The sequence below is a fragment of the Sesamum indicum genome, linkage group LG8 (genome assembly GCF_026168435.1).
Source record: "Sesamum indicum cultivar Baizhima isolate 11 linkage group LG8, ASM2616843v1, whole genome shotgun sequence".
Classification (NCBI taxonomy): Eukaryota; Viridiplantae; Streptophyta; class Magnoliopsida; order Lamiales; family Pedaliaceae; genus Sesamum; species Sesamum indicum.
The window spans coordinates 18015628-18034721 of NC_142664.1; the positions used below are offsets into that span (position 1 = coordinate 18015628).

At 34.6% G+C, this 19094-nt stretch overlaps 2 protein-coding genes across 3 annotated transcripts; both read right to left on the minus strand.

Annotated features, from left to right (window-relative positions):
• Positions 1-3485: 3485 nt before the first annotated feature.
• On the minus strand, positions 3486-5173 carry LOC105167959 (NADPH:quinone oxidoreductase). The gene is made up of 4 exons (XM_011087856.3): positions 4769-5173; positions 4499-4570; positions 4166-4342; positions 3486-4013 (listed from the first exon to the last, which is right to left on the minus strand). The coding sequence occupies exons 1-4, from the start codon at positions 5079-5081 to the stop codon at positions 3670-3672; spliced, it is 906 nt and encodes a 301-aa protein (XP_011086158.1). The 5' UTR covers positions 5082-5173; the 3' UTR covers positions 3486-3669.
• A 3494-nt stretch (positions 5174-8667) lies between these two features.
• Positions 8668-10316, minus strand: LOC105167960 (NADPH:quinone oxidoreductase). Of its 2 annotated transcripts, none has more exons than XM_088883245.1 (4): positions 9946-10316; positions 9655-9726; positions 9323-9499; positions 8668-9182 (listed from the first exon to the last, which is right to left on the minus strand). In XM_088883245.1, the coding sequence occupies exons 1-4, from the start codon at positions 10238-10240 to the stop codon at positions 8839-8841; spliced, it is 888 nt and encodes a 295-aa protein (XP_088739371.1). In that variant the 5' UTR covers positions 10241-10316; the 3' UTR covers positions 8668-8838. The 2 variants fall into 2 exon arrangements, with proteins under 2 accessions (XP_088739371.1, XP_011086159.1); XM_011087857.3 differs by having other exon boundaries at positions 9943-10315.
• Positions 10317-19094: the final 8778 nt, after the last annotated feature.

Below are 19094 nucleotides of genomic sequence, written 5' to 3' on the forward strand. Positions count from 1 at the left end.
GACTTGATGCAGTGATGCCAAATGTAGCTGTAGGGGGGGTATTTATACAAGTAATGTCCCTTTGTTTATGACCCATAACCATAGAAATAGCACGTTTTTCTTTTCGTAAGAAAGATGGAATAAATTTAAGGTACACGCTTCTTTTTTAATTACAATCACATATATATAATATATAATATACTGGAAAAGAAAATATTTAGCCGCAAAATATTAAATTATAATAATAAAATTATCATAAATAATTATAAATATTAAGTGATAAATTTTATTTTCATTATAATTATTTTCATAGTTTTAATTATAGTGACAATATTTAAATAAATATTGTCACCATTCAGAGGGGATTTAAATGTAATTAATCTTTAAAAAAATTATGAATAAAATCAATTACTAGCATATGTAACAACAATTAATATTTACTATAAGAAATATAACATTTAATAATGAATAATTGTCATGATTAAAAGTTAATAGTGTAGTAAAAAGTCATTGACCGGCCACATAACAATCGGTGGTTGTGGTTTTTGCGAGTGCGGTGTTGCCTATTTCTTCAACAATTACAAAACAATGCCATTTCTGTAATTTTTTTCTTACATTATTAAACTATTATCATGTTGTGATAACATCGAAATCATGTACCAGCTTCCAGGCAATACATGCCTGGTATCTAGACATGTAGGATTAGGTTCTGTCTTAGCACAGATAACTTCACAACAAGAATAAAGTTGAGCTATATGACAAGTGAAATGCAAATTTTATAATAATGTGATGTCCGAAAATTGGAAATGTGATAAACATTCATTGTACTATATACATCAGTTCCTCTCTTTTGTATGCTTGTACGTACGATATCTTTTACTTGGTCTTATTCGTATATACGTATGATTCGGTGAGGTAATCAAAGATGCACACTAGTTTGCAATATTGAAAGATAACAGGGGGGAAGTGGGAAGTTATAAGATGAATAAAAAAGTATTAAATAGATTAAGAAAAAAATCAGATCAAAAAAGGGAGAGACACCAAAAAAGGTGCTCTCCCTTAGATAGTATAGAAAATGCATGATATCTAAATTTTATTTTATTATTTTTAATTGACTATTCTACTAGTTTTTTTATACTTTTAAAACTTTAAAAGTTATTATCTTTATTATTCTATTTCTAAATTTTTAGTACTTTAATTCATAATACTTTTTGCTTATTTTCTTCAAAGTTTATTTTAAGTTCTTTTGAATTTATTTTCATCTAAATTTATTGTTGTAAACTTGTTCTTCAAATTATTATTTAAGTTCATTATATAGTCTTACCTATTATTTTTTCTAGTTATGATTTTCTGTGTGATTTAATTTATTTATTTATTCTATTTCTTAATACAATCATAAATTAAGTAATTGTTCAAAAAAAAACTTCAATTTCATAAAAATAAAAATAAAACAAGTACATTCGGACCTGATCCTCAATCAAGTCGGTCCTTTAATTGGGCCCATTTAAAGGTTTAGGACCACCTCAAGACTGACAATACATAAATAATAGTGGATCGGTACTGGACTAAATTTTTTCGAACTGGTCCGTATAGATCTTGGATCAGCCGAACCCATTCTTAAAAATGAGATTACATATCAAGATTGTGTGATCCATTCTTAATCTACAATTTTAAGTTGTCTATGCTACATTGATGAAAGATATAGGTAAAAAGTTGAAAAATATTGCCTTTGTTTTTTTCGCAAGATTAGGAATATTGCATTTGATTTACTGAAAGTGTATGTAAAATTTAAAATTATTGCCTAAAATTGTATGTAAAAGATTGAAACAGTAATTTGTGATTAGGACCAACCAAAACATGAAATCGCACAGAGCCAGATTCTTGATAAGGACTTCACATGATATTAAGATTGCAGCATGAGAAGTTGGCTGAGTCGATGCCACCCACTCCTTCTTCTTCTTTTATTTTTTTTTAATCAATACAATATTTTATTTTTTTCCTTTTCGTTAATAATAATAATAGTAGTAGTAGTAATAGTAGTAGTAGTAATAATAATAATAATAATAATTATTAGTAGTAGTAGTAGTAATAATAATAATATTATTATTATTATTTTCATTCGAGGACCACATCTATAAGATATTTCTTTCAAATAAATGATATCGACCCTCTAATTGTTTCAATTTTAGAAAATAATTATATTGAAATAAAGTTCCATTGCAATAAAAAATCACTACTTAATGTTTCCATAAGTGTTAGAAATTTTAATGTATTAAAACAAAAATTAAAATTAAAATAAAATGAAGGAAACATCCAGTTGTTGGGCACTCAATTGGGTGGCATGACTGAGCTATGAAAAGTTTATTTACTATTATGGCAGGATAGGCTAAATAGGAAAAATATAGGAAAATCAAACCAATCATATACATGTATTGTAAATTTACTATGTGATTGTACATTCTATTTAAATTGTATATTAATCACATGATATGTGTATTATATTTATTTAGTATTTAATACTAATTTGGTCAGACTAGTTTCAATTAGACGTCAGCAGAACACCATTGACCGCCTGAAGGGGGTTTGGTGAGATAGCGAGACGGAGATTCAAGGGATCCTCCTTAGGTGCAAAAATGAACACTATAAAAAAAAGACGAAATTTGGGGCGGGTTTTGGAACGATTTTTCGTTACCAATTTGGCACAAAATATGGAACGGGTCTAGTAAGTGTTCTTTTGGAACTCAACTTAAAACGGTTGCGCTGTGCCAAATTCATAACCAAAAAAAAAATGTTTCACCTAACGTCATCTTTTAATATCCGTTCCTCAAGTATTTCAAAATTCATTCCAATATGGAATGGAGTTTGGGACGGAGATTTGATCGTGCCAAAAATTCCACCCTGTTTTTAGTGGAATGAATGAATTCAGTGGTGAATGGCTTAGCGCAAGCTCGATCCATCTCCATGATGACTCATGGTTAGACAGTCGATAACACCTCATTTATAATTGAATTTGTCGGACAGCTAGAGCTAAAGATATCTCGGAAGTAAAGACATATGTGCATGACTTCTACAGATTCATATATTTCTGGCTCCTCATTTCTGCACTAATGGCTGAAATGGCATATCTGCAAAGAATTCCTGTCAAATCCTAACTCTTGCAGCTATACAATTAGACCTCTAAATCACATCATAGTGTGCTGGTCATATGGTCCCGTTATCAAAAAGTGCCAATCATCCTAAAATATGAGGACTTCACGTGATACAATGTGGTCCAATACACTTAATTTCTTTTGTCTATCGATATCTTCCTACTAACTGATATATGTAAAATCAAGCCAACCTTACCTTATATAAGGTGGTCTTTATCAAAGTATTTGTTGTGCTTCCAACTTGCCTCGTGCTCTAGATCTTATTACCATTTCATGTGCTGTAAAATTAACTTTATGATGACAAACGAATTGAGTATAATTTATCTTACAATTACAACGTTATTGAGTATGCACATATTCCTCGAAGGTGCTATTATTTTTAAGGACCCGAAATTGGCTGGTATACATAATATGATAGAGCAAAAGTACACGTACATCTTAATTAACATGACTTCATCTTTATTCCCGTTAGTATTCTTAAAGTTGCACCATCATAAAGTTGTGTTCATTCTTCAAGTCCCAGAACAACAAGGTTGCAAGATCAGGAGATAAGAGTTTTGTTCTGGCCGATAAGATTGTGACAATGTAACTGCAGTGTAAAATCTCTCAAGGATATGAGAAGTTGCTGCAGTTGTGCCCTGACGTTATCATCAATCAAGTCGCCATTGGCATCAAACTTTGGAGGGTTTTGTTCGTCTACTGTTGTTCGCACGAATACCTCAGGGGCATTGATGAAATGCAAATTAGTTCTGACCCCAATCTGGCGGAGATGATATTGCATTCTGCCCCCACCAAAATCCCATCCTGTGCTGATGATTGCAGCAGTTTTACCAGCCAGACTGTCTGACCTTAGAGATAACCAATCAATCGCGTTTTTAGTAATAGCTGGCACGTACAACAAAAGTGAAAATGTGTCAGCAATAGACACTGCATATACGTACATATATGATTGTAAGAAATTCAAATTGTCATGGAAAAAGTTTGTGTGCAAATTCCATTCAAAAAAGAGTATGACACAAGGATTTGAGGTTTATTACGAGTGACGGAGTAATTGTACTCAGGCGCAGAGAAGAGTATGGCATCAGCACGACGAACATGGTTTATGAAATCCTCCACTTCGGGTGGAATGTCGGGATTATCCTCCACGTTGATAAGTGGAAGTTTTGTTATGTCTATAGGATCTACCACCAATCCGTCAATGTTGAGCTTCACGGCTAAAACATGAGTTCAGGCAACAGAAACCAGCAGCACCGGCCAGCCGGAGAAACAACAACAAGAAGAGGAGGCAAAGAACAAAATAGATTAGCTGAGTGATCATTCAAGTGCAAATTTAATTTCAATTTTGAGCATGCAAGTAGAAGAAAGAGTACCGGCACGGATGAGGCCCTGGCTGTCAGATTTTGCGGATAACAAACCGGGAATTCCAGCGACTCTGATTTTTTCTACATCACAAAATTTAAACAGGCAATAAGAGAACACGAAAGAAGATATATTTGGCGGGGTTAATATATCTCATGTTCAGGCATAGGTGATTGGATATATCTTGTTCATGGACGAATATTATTTGTTATTATAACTATATTGTCACTATACATTTCATTACAAAATTATCTTAAATAGAAACAATAATATATATTTACTAGTCATTTTGGCGGGGAGTGTAGTTGGTGTGGCAAGCAAGGTGGAGTTGGATTCAGCTAGCACGGTCTGAACAAATGACCCTGAGGCCATCCCAGCAGCAAGAAGCCCCAACATGGCTCGCCGGCTGGTCTCACCAGTCTCAGCTGAGCCCTGCTGCTGGGCTCGAACTCTCAGACCTGATTTAGCTATAGCAATTCTATTTATTTTAGCCATGCTCAAGCGACTTGATGAGCCACTAAGCTGGAGGCTGCCTTCCAGGACTGCATGACAAGAGCCACAGAAGCCAGCCGTTGTAGCCATAGCTAGAGCCATTCTTCAGACCTGTTTTCTAAGGATTTTTTATTTTATTTTTTTTCCTTCAAGTATTTCTAATTTCCTGAATTTCTTGCAGTGATGCCATATGTTGTTGTAGTGGGGGGTATTTATACAAGTAATGTCCCTACGACTCAGGGAAACTATATATCACAGTTGGTCCCTTTGTTTAAGGCCCACAACCATAAAAATTCACGTTTTTCCTCTGCGGAAGGAAGAGAGAATAAATGTCACGGCATATTTTTTCACATGCATATAACACACACACACACCAAAAAAAAAAAAAAGAAAATAGCAATTAAAAATCAAATCATGATAATAAAATTATATGTATTGAGTGATAAAGTCTTATTTTATCATTACAATAATTTTCATATTTTAATATATTGTAACAATATTGAAGTAAATGTTGTTACTCTTTATAATTAAAGACGAAAAAAAATTGTAAGTATAATTGTGGTAGGTGTATAGTGACAATATAGTAATAACAAATATAATTCTCATAATATTTGTCATCATTAGTTATTTACAGTAAGAATTAAATGCATAACATCTTCACTAATAATTATGTTGAGATATTATTAAAATTGTTATCACTTAGACTATATTTACTTAGACTAAATAAGGAGTCCTTTCTGATGTCCAATACTCGGACCGTATTTCCTCCGCCAAAGATAGAATTTTTTTTATTCAAGTTCGATTAAATCAAACTAATTACAGAATAAGTATAATATATTTGTTATGTGATTGATCACTTTTCTTGAGCTTGAGCTGTACACCGATTATAAAGTGAATATATTATCCTTACTATATACTTAATTTACATTCAATCAAATTTGATCTAAATTAAAATTTTCCAACAAAAGCAACCTCTCTCTCTCTCTCTCTATTTCCACACTGATGGCTTGATTTTTCTTGCTTTCCCACAATAAAGGTAATGAAAAATTATTTCCACCACAAAAAACAATTTGAAATGGATATTGAGGTTTTTTGTATTATTATTATTATTTGGTTGACCTAATTATATAAGGTCTTCTTGGTTGTCCTGAAATTACTTATTGTTTCTTTATTTGTTATTAACTAGAGCATGCCCTTGACTATTACAGTACTTAACCTCAAATTTGGAATGCTAATTTTTAGATCGATGTCTTATGGACCTGATATGGGAAACAAGACAAATAACTCCAAAGGAGCCCATTAAATAAACATATTAAACAGTTTAAGGATATGCGCTTTACACCTTTGGAGATCAGCTCGGGTCAACAAATAATATTGAAGGACATATTTGCTTATTAAAAATGGAAAAAATCCTAAATACTTCAAGGATCCATGCATTTCACCTTCGGGGACGGGTCTAGTCCGACGACTCCTAGCCCCGAATAATGCCACGTGGCTGATGTAAGTGGATGTATTTAGCTATACAAATACATTTATTACATTTTATTTATGAAAGACACATGTATTACCATCATTAAATTAGATATTTTCAATTCGAATTGACTTAAGTATTAAAAATTTTAGTAAGGTACCTCCCAACAAATATAAATATTTTCTTTTCACAATTTTCATACTTCGTCTGGAATATACTTGGAACAACCTTGATGTCGGTCCTCATGTCCGAATTAGATTTCCATCAAGTGATTTATTTTATACAACAAAATAAAACGAGACTTTTAATTAAAATAATAATTATTAGCATGCCGTAATTGTACATGCCTACCATCTGGACACTTAGGATTAGGTTCTGTCTTTAATTTGCATAAATAACTTCGCAACAAAGATAAGGTTTACCTGTGCAGAACCTGTATGCGACACGTGTATTGCAAGTTCTATAACAATCTGACCTTTGAAGATAGGAAATGGCCGTCGACGATATCACGCATTTTCTTGCTCAGTTCCTCTCTTTTGTATGATTGTACGTACGAGATTTTTATTTTGGCCTTCTGTCCGATTTCTCTCACTTCCTCTTTTTTGTATGGTTGAGATTTTTTGTTCGGATATATAAGCATGATTCTACGAGGTCAGAAGATGAATGCAGAGATAGTTCTTGACTCACTCCCCAATATCATAACTTAACCTATTTATTATCTTTAATATTTATTTGTTTGGAGTTTAGCATAAATACTTATATACTATTAATAAAGTGGAAGGAATTTATGATATTCATTTTCTGTATATGACCTATAAGTATATTTATTTTGTTATGAGAAATATAATATATTAGCCATGGTTAAAATATTAATTTGATTAGCAATTTAGTTTATCTTTTTTTTTTTTAACTTTTTCGGAATAAATTTAATAGAGAATTTTTTTTTTTTTTTTTCACGTGCATTGAGTATGTTTTGGTACTAGTATGAATAAATGGCTGTAGGAGTGGCTTTGAGCGATGAAGGTCGGTGGCGGTAATCACAATTTTGACGTCCAATGTTGGAAAATGAATACATGGATATCTTCATTTCTTGAAATTAGGCTATAAATTCTATTACTACTACTCTAAATTTTATCACTTTTTATTTTTTTTTTACCACCTTAATCCTATCATTCAAAATAAATGAGGCCTTGATGTCCATTTCGGAATAGCAGAGTTACGGGCTAAGACTGTAACTGTTTTTCTTGGTGGGCTTCTGCCGAAGAGGAACCCGAGTAGGAGCTTGGGTTTCAAGACAGGATATGAAAGCCTGATTAATTCTCTTTCTCGCGAATTAAATTTGATTGATTTAATATTTGTTATTACTAAAAAAGTAATAAGGACCGTGACGTATGAATTGATTGATATATTATGAATAGAATTATTTAATTTATTAATTTGTATTTTGGAAAAGTTAACTCATTTTTTCTGATTTTTTAGAAAAACATTCAGATTTGTTTCATATGTAAAATTTATTTGTAAATTTATAAAATCAAGAAAGGACAAACAAAATAAATAGAATAGATTAATAAATAAAAAATAAAGTATAGGGGTTGTCTTCCAACCTCTGGCTCCACCTCCACCTCTTGGCCCTGGCCTCTGCCATCCGGGCTCGAGGTTGTTCCCTTTATAAATCTGGACGACAACGATCAGCCAAATTGAAGTCATCACCCCCGTCTATGGGGATGACTTTGTCCTCGAGCTGGTAGCCATCTTGCAGAAATGTGGTTCTTGATAAAAGAATAGATCCTTAGATTAATTAGGAGGTTTTTAACTAAAATTCTCCACCGATACTTAAATTAGTGTAAGATTTAAAATGGTTGCAAGCGGTCTAGAGTAGTAAATATGACCGAAATTATAGTAAATATGTCTTATCATAAATGCGTGTGAACAGTGGTATTTATAGGCCCAAATGTCCGTACACAACTAGTCCATGTGGCGACATCTCACGTCCAGTGTTGGCAGAGGATCTATGCTTCAAGCCTCGGTCCCAAAATCGGATCGGACATGATCCGATTGGGTCGACCACCCAACCTGGGGAAAATACGCGACTTCTTTGGATTTTATGTGTTTTCATACTATTCTTGTGAAACCTGTTGAAACTCCTTTTCTTGTGAATTGTATTGGGTATGCACGTGCTCCACAAAGGTGCTTTGTATAATTTCAAAGGAAACGAAATTGGGTGGCACATATATGTAACATTATTGAGAAAAAGAGTACATGACTCCAAATTACATAATTTCTGATCAAAGCAACTTCCGCTTTATGCCATTTTTTATTCTTAAAGTTGCACAATCACAAAGTAGTTCGTGTTCATTCTTCAAGTCCCAGAACAACGAGGTTGCGAGATCATGGGAGAATACCACTGTCCCTGTTCTTGTTGCTACAGTACTTTAATGGTACTGTAAAATCTCGCAAGGATATGAGAAGTTGCTGCAACTGTGCCCTGACGTTATCATCAATCAAGTCGCCATTGGCATCAAACTTTGGAGGGTTTTGTGCATCGACAGTTGTACTCACGAATACCTCTGGCTTATTGATGAAATGCAAATCAGGTCTAACCCCAATCTGGCGGAGATGATATTGCATTCTGCCCCCACCAAAATCCCATCCCGTGCTGATGATTGCAGCAGTTTTACCAGCCAGAGTTTCTGGCCTCAGGGATAACCAATCAATTGCGTTTTTAGTAATAGCTGGTACGTACGTACGATGTTCGATCAACAACCAAAGTGAAAATATGTCAGTAGAGGGCTCATCATTAAAAAATAATCAAATGTTTGTGTGCAAATGCCATTCAAAAAAGAGTATGAGATAAGGGTTTGAGGTTTATTACGAGTGACGGAGTAATTGTACTCAGGCGCAGAGAAGAGTATAGCATCAGCAAGAAGAATCTGGTCCATGAAAGCCTGCACTTCGAATGGGAGGTTGGGATGATCCTCTACGTTGATAAGTGGTAGCTTTGTTATGTCTACGGGTAATAGCACCAATCCGTCAATACGGAGGTTCGCGGCTAATTAAGTATGAGTCAATTAATTCAGGAACCAGAACCAGCAACGCCATCCACAGAAAGAAAAGGAGCAAAAAACAAAATAGATTAGCCGAGTGAGCATTAATCAAGTGTAAATTTAATTCCAATTTTGAACGGGTAAATAGAAGAAAGAGTACCGGCACGGATGAGGCCCTGGCTGTCAGATTTTTCAGATAATAAACCGGGGATTCCAGCGACTATGATTTTTCCTGCATCACAGAGTTTAAACAGAGACAATAAGATCATAGAAGAAGATATACATATTTTAACTTGATGGGTTGTATCCCATGTTCAGGAATAAGTACGAAAGGATATATTTGTTCACATGCATGCATGTTATATATGTTATTATCACTGTATATGTTTCACTCATTGTTTCATTGAAAAATTATTTTAAGTAGGAACACTAATATATATTTAATTACTACGCATTTTGTCAGGGACTGTCGGCAAGGTAGAGATGGATTCGGCTAGCACGGTCTGAACATATGACCCTGAGGCCATCCCAGCAGCAAGAAGCCCCAACATGGCTCGGCGGCCGGTCTCAGTCTCAGCTGAGGTCTGCTGCTGGGCTCGAACTCTCGGACCTGGTTCAGCAAAGGCAATTCTATTTGTTTTAGGCATGCTCAAGTGGCTTGATGAGCTACTGAGCTGGAGGCTGCCTGCCAGGACTGCATGAGAAGAGCCACAGAAGCCAGCAGTTGTAGCCATAGCTAGAGCCATTCCTCAAACCTGTATTTTTTCTAGGGATTTTGTTTTTAATTATATGTTTCCTGACTTAATGCAGTGATGCCAAATGTAGCTGTAGGGGGTATTTATACAAGTAATGTCCCTTTGTTTATGGCCCACAACCACAGAAATAGCACGTTTTTATGTCCGAAAGGAAGATAGAATAAACCTACCCGGCTGACATTAATAAAAACAGAAGTCCTTCCACATTTGTGAAGTCAAAAATATCATTCATAATAAAAGAAGAACTAACTTATTCAATTTTTTAAAATTTATATTAATTGATAAGTTATATTTTTTCTTTCTTGCTTTTTATTAATGTAATGTATTGATTCATATATTTTATTCTTATTTATAATATATTTTAAAGCATGAAGGATTTATTATATGTATGTAGGAACAATGTACCAGCATGGCTAGTAAGCATATAAATACATTAAAACAAAATATTAGAAATAAAAAATTAAATCATGATATTAAAATTATATGCATTATATAAGTACAATAATTTCATTATTTTGATATACATTGACAGTATTTAAGTAAATGTTGTGTGATTGTCGTGTGATTATCAATAAAATAACCATTAAAAAGAATTTGCAATACAATTGTCGTGTGATTGGTGTTTAATTTAAAGAAAATGACTAATTACATAGCAAATATACCATACTAACTTTGTGATTGATTTGATTCAACCAAACTTTCAACTATAAATTTTTTAGTTCCCATTGCCTATTTCTAGTTAATTTAGTTCCTACTTATTTGCAAGGACAGGCCTAAATCCTATTCCCACTTGAGTAGATGGGATGACTTATCCCGCATTTACTTTTTACCATCAAAGCTAATGTGAGCATTTACCATAATGTCCAGATATTTTTAGGAAGAAATTACTAAAAGAGCCCTTTTTGCTTATGTATTAATTGCCTGCAGTTGTCCTATTTTCAGACCATATTTTCTCCAATAAAGACTGTCCGTCTTGCTTCCACATTGATGGCTTGACTTTGTTTGCTCTCCCAATAAATGTAATGAAAGTTTATTTCCATTTGAAATCGATGTTTGTTGTTGTTGTTTGGCCCAATTATGTAAGGGCATGTGTTTTGCTTTGTGACTCGTTTTTAGGTTGTGCTAAAATTACTTAAATTTAATGTTTTTGTGTTTTGTTACTAAGAGGATATTTGCCTAAGCTTATAAACTTTTTATGTTAGAAATAAGTTTTTTAATTTTTCACATTGTTAAATTATTTCTAACGCTTTATTTTAATTTAATGTGTTAGTTTAATTTGATATTTATTTAAGGTTTATGATCTTATTATTATAATGATTTAATTGTGAATTATGAGGTTTAATAAGTATCTGAGTATTATATTTTATATATTTATGTGGCCTATTTATAATTGGATTTATTATAATATTATGAGTTTAATAGGACACTTAATTCTTTATAACGGTCAAATTCTTATAACTATTTGGTTGGATCAATCTAATCTGGGTAAGTATTTTTCATATATATGTCATTATACGCAAAATTATCTCAACCTTATTTCTATTTTTAGTTTTTTTTTATCTTACAATTATACTTCAATTTTTTGCAAAATAAATAAAATGATCATTACAAAAGCAAAAACAAAAAAACAACCCTTTCTTTGAGCAGATATGATGAAACCCAGCAGTGATTTGTATCAAAATGTTGAAGGATTGCATTGACTCAAGTCTGAAGTTGCAGAAAATCACAGAGCAAGAAGAACTGAGCTACTGTAGTTGTTCTCGCACTTGAACAGCGTTTTTTTCTTCTTCATTGTTTAAGTGAAAGTGCGTCTCTTAGTAACCGTTGGGAATCTTCTCCTTCCTTGTAAAAACGCTAGCACGCTTCTGTACTTTCTTCCGTCTGTTGGTTAGTTTATTTCAGTTAGCAGCTTCCCTGTTTATAAAAGGAAGACTTGAGTCTCCTTTGCTGTAAGAGAAACTCAAGGATCTGCAGCTATACAACTGCTTCTCGCGAAATCCTTTTCATGTGCCTGGAGATGGTCTCCAAAGAGTGCTGGAACCGCTCGCAGCTCGTTCTCTGGCGCTCGCTTAAACCAACGGTTTGTAAGAAAATGGCGACTGATTCCATGACAGAGACACGCGTCCGTTGCGAGTCTATTAAAACACCTCTCCCTTTTAGGAACAGGCATAAATTTTGGAAGTTTCTTTGTTCATACGTAACATATTGTAGATTCGATCGGGGTGCCCGGACATAAGCTCGCTCAGCCAATCAGAGCCTTGCAGAATTGAATTATGTTGTGGTTGTTTCGTCTTTAAAATTGAAGTGCTTAACAATTGATGGATTAACCTGAGGTTGTTTTCCTCATCCGAGGACATATCAGAAGAACTATTAGAACGACTGTTGCCGCTTGATTCATCCATCTATCTATTTCTGCTCAAATAGTTTGGTGATATATTTGTAATCTAATGCATATATGCATTAGACACAAGCCAGAGTACTCTTTTATACTTGGCCAATTGTGTATCAACCCCCATTATTTGACAAGAAAGGGGGTTGGTGACAAAATGACAACAAAGAGGGTTGGTGACAAAATTTGAAAGGACGGGGGTTTGGTGAAATTTTTGTAATTACATCTATTGTAAAAAAAATGAGGTGAGTAAAGTGAATAATTAATTGAACTATTTTTAATATAATAATTATAACGCAAAATTGTCATTCTCATTAAATTATAAGCAAATGAGGTGTGTAAAATGAATAAAAAATTAGATTTTTGTTTATATATAGGATTTCTGGTCAAAATTGTCAAGACTTACTACTTCATTATTCTAGATTGTTTTAGTACTAATATTTTCAAAAATTACTTGGACAATTTTAATTGGAAAGATTGTAAAATCATTCTACTCTAATTTTAAATTGTAGTTTATTGGATAGTAATAATATGTTTTCATTTTCTTATACAAAAATATTTTTAAAAAAATTAAATTCAAACACATCTATTCAATTATAGTCAAATTTCGAAAAGTAGATGAGTAAAAGGCTTCTAACTAACCTGATGTATGAGCAGGGATAAAGAACATGAATTTGAATTTTTGATAAATACAAAATGCTGGAAAAGAAATGATGGTAAATTTTTTTTTAACCAGCTAAATATATTTAATATTGATTTTAGTTCAATAATTATACCTATTTTTTTTTTAAATCTTGCAGCTTACAAAATTAATGACGTCAGTAAAATGATGAATTACCATGAACAACATACATGTAATATTTAAAATGATGTAAAGAAAAACAACTACAACTAACATCATGCAAGTATATAAAAAATTATCTTCAAATTCATGCAGCCCCTATAAAAATAAAAAAAAATTGTTCACTTTCTCAGTGTTTCAACCCAAGCACGCTTGTCCTCATTACTCATCAGAAGAAACATTTGACGCCTCACCTTCAACACAAACTGATCTTGCGCTGCAAAGAATAAATCCCGCGGTAGTCCCTCCATTTTAGACAGCGCAGCCATGCAGTCTTCAATATTATCGTTGGAAATATTTGCCAGCCTCCGAGTTTTGGCTTCACTGCAAGCGGTTATGACATCAATGCATTTATCAATTCGCTTCAACCAATCACTTTGCCCCCCTTTTCGCCGCACGCCTCTTGTTGCTGTTGGATTTGTCTCGGGCCCGAATCAGAGTGGATTACCAGTATCTATTGCAGGATAGCTTACATCACCTTCATCATTGTCATTGTTGGAGACAGGAGGCATGGCAGAGAAACGGGCATTACTGCCAGTGGCCACAGAAGATGAGAACATCTCAGTACATAAATCGAATTCAAAAAACAATCACGACAAAAGGGGCGAAATGGTATAACAAATTGCATTAATTTACCAAAAAAAAATTACAAGTCTTTACAATCGCAGGGCCAAACAGGCACTAATCTGCTACATCAAGTTTGGGCTTCAGCTTCTTCACTACTTGCAGTGAAGAAGAATTCCTATCAGCTTCTTCAATACTTCAGATTCATATTTGTGTTTCCTACACTGAAGAAAACAAGAGAAACAGACGGACCTCGGTACAGAGCTCACCTTAGTTCGAGTGCCGCACTTTCTCTTTTGGCAAATGACTTCGTTGTTCGAACCACACGACTCGACAGTCGTAAAAACAGGATGGATCGGTGGGTGAGTTTCAGGGGAAGAGGAAGGAGGAAGAGCTGGTTTTGTTTGAGAATTCCATTGAAAGGAATGGTTGAGAGAGAAAAGCAATTTTAATTGATGGGAAAGAAGCAAATAGTGGCTGACAAAAAAAGACAACTATGACAAGCCTATTTGACCTATTAAATTTGAAATTGAGAATTGAATTGGGAATGCATTCTCACTAAAAATGGCACAAAACAAACAAATTCCCACATTCTCAAACAATGAAAAGTGGGAAAAATCCCATTAAAAATACAACCAAACCAGCCCTTAATGTTCCATGCTAATATGCCTTCAAGATTCTGGACTGATGCCTTACTTATGGCCACTTATTTAGTTAACAGATTGCCTAGCAAAATTCTTAAATGGAAGTCCCCCTACGAAATTCTTTATGAAAAGAAACCTGCTTATGATCACATCAAGGTATTTGGATGTCTTTGTTTTATCACTGACACTCTACCTTTTAAAAACAAATTTGAACCTCGGGCTTTAAAGTGTGTCTTCCTAGGATTTGTTCATGGTACTAAGGGATACAAAGTCATGGAATTAAGCACTGAAAATATACATATGAGCAGGGATATAATCTTCTATGAGAATACATTCCATTTTTCTGATCACAATGAAGATGATGCTGATATAGTCTGTCCACTCCCTGTAGTTAGTGATATCATCAACAATGAAGAACCAATGGTATCCCCTAGTGAAATCAGTGATGAACCAGATCAGGAACAAAGAACAGACACTGCATCACTTAGGAGATCTGGCAGAATTCACAACAAACCAACCTGAATGAGAGATTATGAATGTTATAACACTGACAGCACAAATAACTGTTATATGACACAAGCACACACTTGCTTTGTGGAAAATCTTTCTAACATGCAGGAACCAAAGGGCTACGAAGAAGTGCAAGGGAAGATGGACTGGGAGAAAGCTATGCAAGAAGAACTCAATGCACTTGAGAAAAACAAACCTGGAAGTTGGCAGACCTACCTGCTAACAAGAAAGCCATTGGATGTAAATGGCTGTATAAGGTGAAACTTAATCGGAATGGGACTGTGGAAATGTACAAAGCGAGGTTAGTGGCCAAAGGCTACAGCCAAGTTGAAGGAGAAGACTACAATGACTGTTTTGCACCTGTGGCAAAAGCAGTCACTGTAAGACTTTTCCTAGCTGTGGTTGTAGGAAAGAATTGGCCACTACACCATCTTGATGTTAACAACGCTTTCTTATATGTTTACCTTGATGAGGAAATCTATATGGAACCCCCTATGAAATCCCAAAAGGGAAAGTGTGCAAACTGAAAAAATCACTATACGGTTTGAAGCAAGCTTCTAGGAAGTGGAATGAGGAATTCACCAAGAAAGTTAATGAATTTGGTTTTGTCCAATGCAGTCATGACCACTGTCTATTTGTGAAAGGTTCTGGCATGAATTTGATTGCATTGCTTGTATACGTTGATGACATATTAATAACTTCTGCCTCTCAAGATTCAATAGTGCAGGTCAAAGACTATTTGGACAGATTGTTCACTGTCAAGCATTTGGGAAGTGCTAAATATTTTTTGGGTCTTGAGATAGCTCGTTCTACAGAAGGAATGATAGTTTCCCAACACATATATGCGCAGGACATAGTTGCAGATGTAAGGCTTGGTAAAGGCAAATGTGACGTCCATAGAATATTTTACGTAATTGGGAGACTAATTGATAATTATTAAAAATTTATATTTAATTAGTAAATAAATTATAGATTGAATTTGGGATATAATAAAACTTGAATGGATTAAATTGGAGTTCATTATAATATATTAAAGAAAATTATATTAGTTAAGAAATTTAGGAAAGACGTAATGGGTATTTTGAGAAAAGTTTAAATTAAAAATAAAAAAAAATAAAGAAAGAAAGAGAAAAGGAAAGAAAAAGGAGGAAAATGAATTGGGGGAGGGGTGGGCCATCACCCACCGCCCCACCCCCATGATAAACATATAAGTGGTGAATTGGGGGAGAGGTGTCCCCTTTATTTGTGTTATTACTGTTATATGATTTTTGGTTCATGCTGACTTTGATTTATCTGAAAATATATATGAGTGGTGAATGATGTAATTTGATTGACGATAATGTGTACATGGAATGAGAAAGTACGTTGAAATATTATGTTTGTTGTTTGATGTGTTGTGAGTGTCTAAGAATGAGAATGTATTGATATATGGTTTTACGTTACTAGTTGCTTATAAGAATGGTGATATGTGGAAATGAGGGAGTGGTGAAAATTGAATATAATTGTGGTTTGAATACCCCTTGATGTGTTGAAAAGCCTATAAGGCGATATGAAAAGTGCTATGTGCAAAATGAAAGTGCTATGTGCGAAAAGAAAGTGCTATGTGCGAAATGAAAGCGCTATGTGCGAGATGAGATTGATGAGCCGGCTGTCAAGGGGATTCACTTAAATTTAATAATGGTGAGATTGAGTTGGCGGAAAAAATACAATATCACCTCTGGTAAGCAAACTAGGAAAAAGAGAAAGTTTAATTGATTGTCTTATTGCGTGATAACTATATGGTGTAATAAAGATGGTTATGTGGAAGCAAATTGACTATATATTCTATGCATATTGCCTATGTATCTTGTTTGAGGTTATATTTGGTATACATATATAGATAGGACTGATTATTTGCTTACTGAGTGGCAAGCTCACCCCTCTGCTGACATTTTCTTTCAGGAGTAGACTTTGAGGTGTCTAACTGTTGAAGACTAGGTCTACGCATTATACTCAGGCAGGTCGGGCCAATATGCAGTTTTCTCCTCTTTGTCAGTTAGAGTACAAATCACATTTTGTCTGTACAGAGAGAATATAAGTGTACGGATTACCTGTGACGAATCACTTTGTGATATGTGATATGTATATATATATATATAATATTATGGGTTGATAATAACTATTATGACGTGTTGGAATTACGTATGGAAATTAATTAGATGTTTATGTGCAAACATATATATATGAACATAGGGATTACTATAAATATGACGTTTAGGGTAGATATAGCTCTTCTATCGAAGGGGTGCTACAGCAAACATGTCACTACCCCATTACCTCCAGGGCTGAAACTCACAAAGAATACAGGAGCAGAGCTTGTTGATCCTTCAAAATACAGAAGGTTAATTGGGAGATTGTTATACCTGGGATTTACAAGGCCTGATTTATGCTACGCTATGCAACAATTGAGCAACATCTCCAACATCCTTGTGAAGCACACTGGAATGCTGCCATTCACGTTGTTAGATACCTAAAGGGGAACAATTCCACAGGTTTGTTTTTCCCTGCAAATTAAGACTTCTCACTTTAGGTTTTCTGTTATGCAGATTGGGCCACATGTCAATTGACAAGGAAGTCGCTGACCGGTTTCTGTGTGTTCATGGGAGGCGCACCTATATCTTGGAAAACCAAGAAGCAAATAACCGTGGCTAGATCATCAGCTGAAGCTGAGTATAGAAGCATGGCTGCCACCACTTGTGAAGTTACATGGTTGATCTACATTTTGAAGAACATGGGAGTTGATGTCCAAACACCAATCCCCTTTTACTGTGACAATAAGGCTGCTTCATACATTACTGCGAACCCGGTATTCCATGAAAGAACCAAACACCTCGAAATAGACTGTCATATAGTGAGGAACAAATAGAAAGAAGGAGTAATTCAACCAACATATGTGATTTCGAAGCAGCAGGTTGCAGACTTTTTCACAAAGCCCCTACCTGCCAACTCCTTTCTTTACTTAAAGTCCAAGTTATACTTGGTTAATCTCCACCCAAGTTTAACTTGCAAGGGGGGTGATGAAACCCAGCAGTGATTTGTATCAAAATGTTGAAGGATTGCATTGACTCAAGTCTGAAGTTGCAGAAAATAGCAGAGCAAGAAGAACTGAGCTACTGTAGTCGTTCTCGCACTTCCGCAGAACAGCGTTTTTCTTTTCTTCATTGTTTAAGTGAAAGTGTGTCTCTTAGTAACCGTTGGGAATCTTCTCCTTCCTTGTAAAAACGCTAGCACGCTTCTGTACTTTCTTCCGTCTGTTGGTTAGTTTATTTCAGTTAGCAGCTTCCCTGTTTATAAAAGGAAGACTTGAGTCTCCTTTGCTGTAACAGAAACTCAAGGATCTGCAGCTATACAACTGCATCTTGTATTTGATTTTCATTTCAGGTTGACATAATATTTTTTCTAATTGAATGTATATATATATGTCTTGTAAGTTTGTTTGTGGAAAATTGTTTTTGTAAAGGTTTCTAGAAAGAAGTGAATCAAAAAACCATGTCTTATAGCATTAAATCGTACAGTATATATACTAAACCGGTACAACTGTTTCATCCATGTTCTACAGGAAAACTGAAAATTTCACAGGACACTATCTGAGGTTTGAGAATCTTTACTGCTACTCGTGATCCGAATGTAGCAGACAATGGCGGCAACCAACGCAGTGGCGAATCTTCCAAGAATCACATCCCCACCAGCAACAGACTTATCAGTCGAGTGATGGCTCCAGATGTGCATCAGGCCTGCAGGATCTCCATTTGCGTCTGCGCCACCCGATGATGGAGCCGGACTCGGAATTGACCCAAATGCTCCTGCATGGCCGGCAGGGGGCGTTCCCATTGGTGAGATGGGATCTGATCTTCTGGA

What these genes read in the sequence shown, in the direction of transcription:
- LOC105167959 (XM_011087856.3), bottom strand. Translation starts at nt 5,081, where the DNA reads ATGGCTCTAGCTATGGCTACAACGGCTGGCTTCTGTGGCTCTTGTCAT. An exon ending in ACTCCCCGCCAAAATGACTA is followed by an intron (nt 4,571 to 4,768) that starts GTAAATATATAT and finishes TTTGTGATGTAG; the next exon opens with AAAAAATCAGAGTCGCTGGA. An exon ending in CCAGGGCCTCATCCGTGCCG is followed by an intron (nt 4,343 to 4,498) that starts GTACTCTTTCTT and finishes CTCATGTTTTAG; the next exon opens with CCGTGAAGCTCAACATTGAC.
- LOC105167960 (XM_011087857.3), bottom strand. Translation starts at nt 10,240, where the DNA reads ATGGCTCTAGCTATGGCTACAACTGCTGGCTTCTGTGGCTCTTCTCAT. An exon ending in CCAGGGCCTCATCCGTGCCG is followed by an intron (nt 9,500 to 9,654) that starts GTACTCTTTCTT and finishes ATACTTAATTAG; the next exon opens with CCGCGAACCTCCGTATTGAC. An exon ending in GTACAATTACTCCGTCACTC is followed by an intron (nt 9,183 to 9,322) that starts GTAATAAACCTC and finishes CGTACGTACCAG; the next exon opens with CTATTACTAAAAACGCAATT.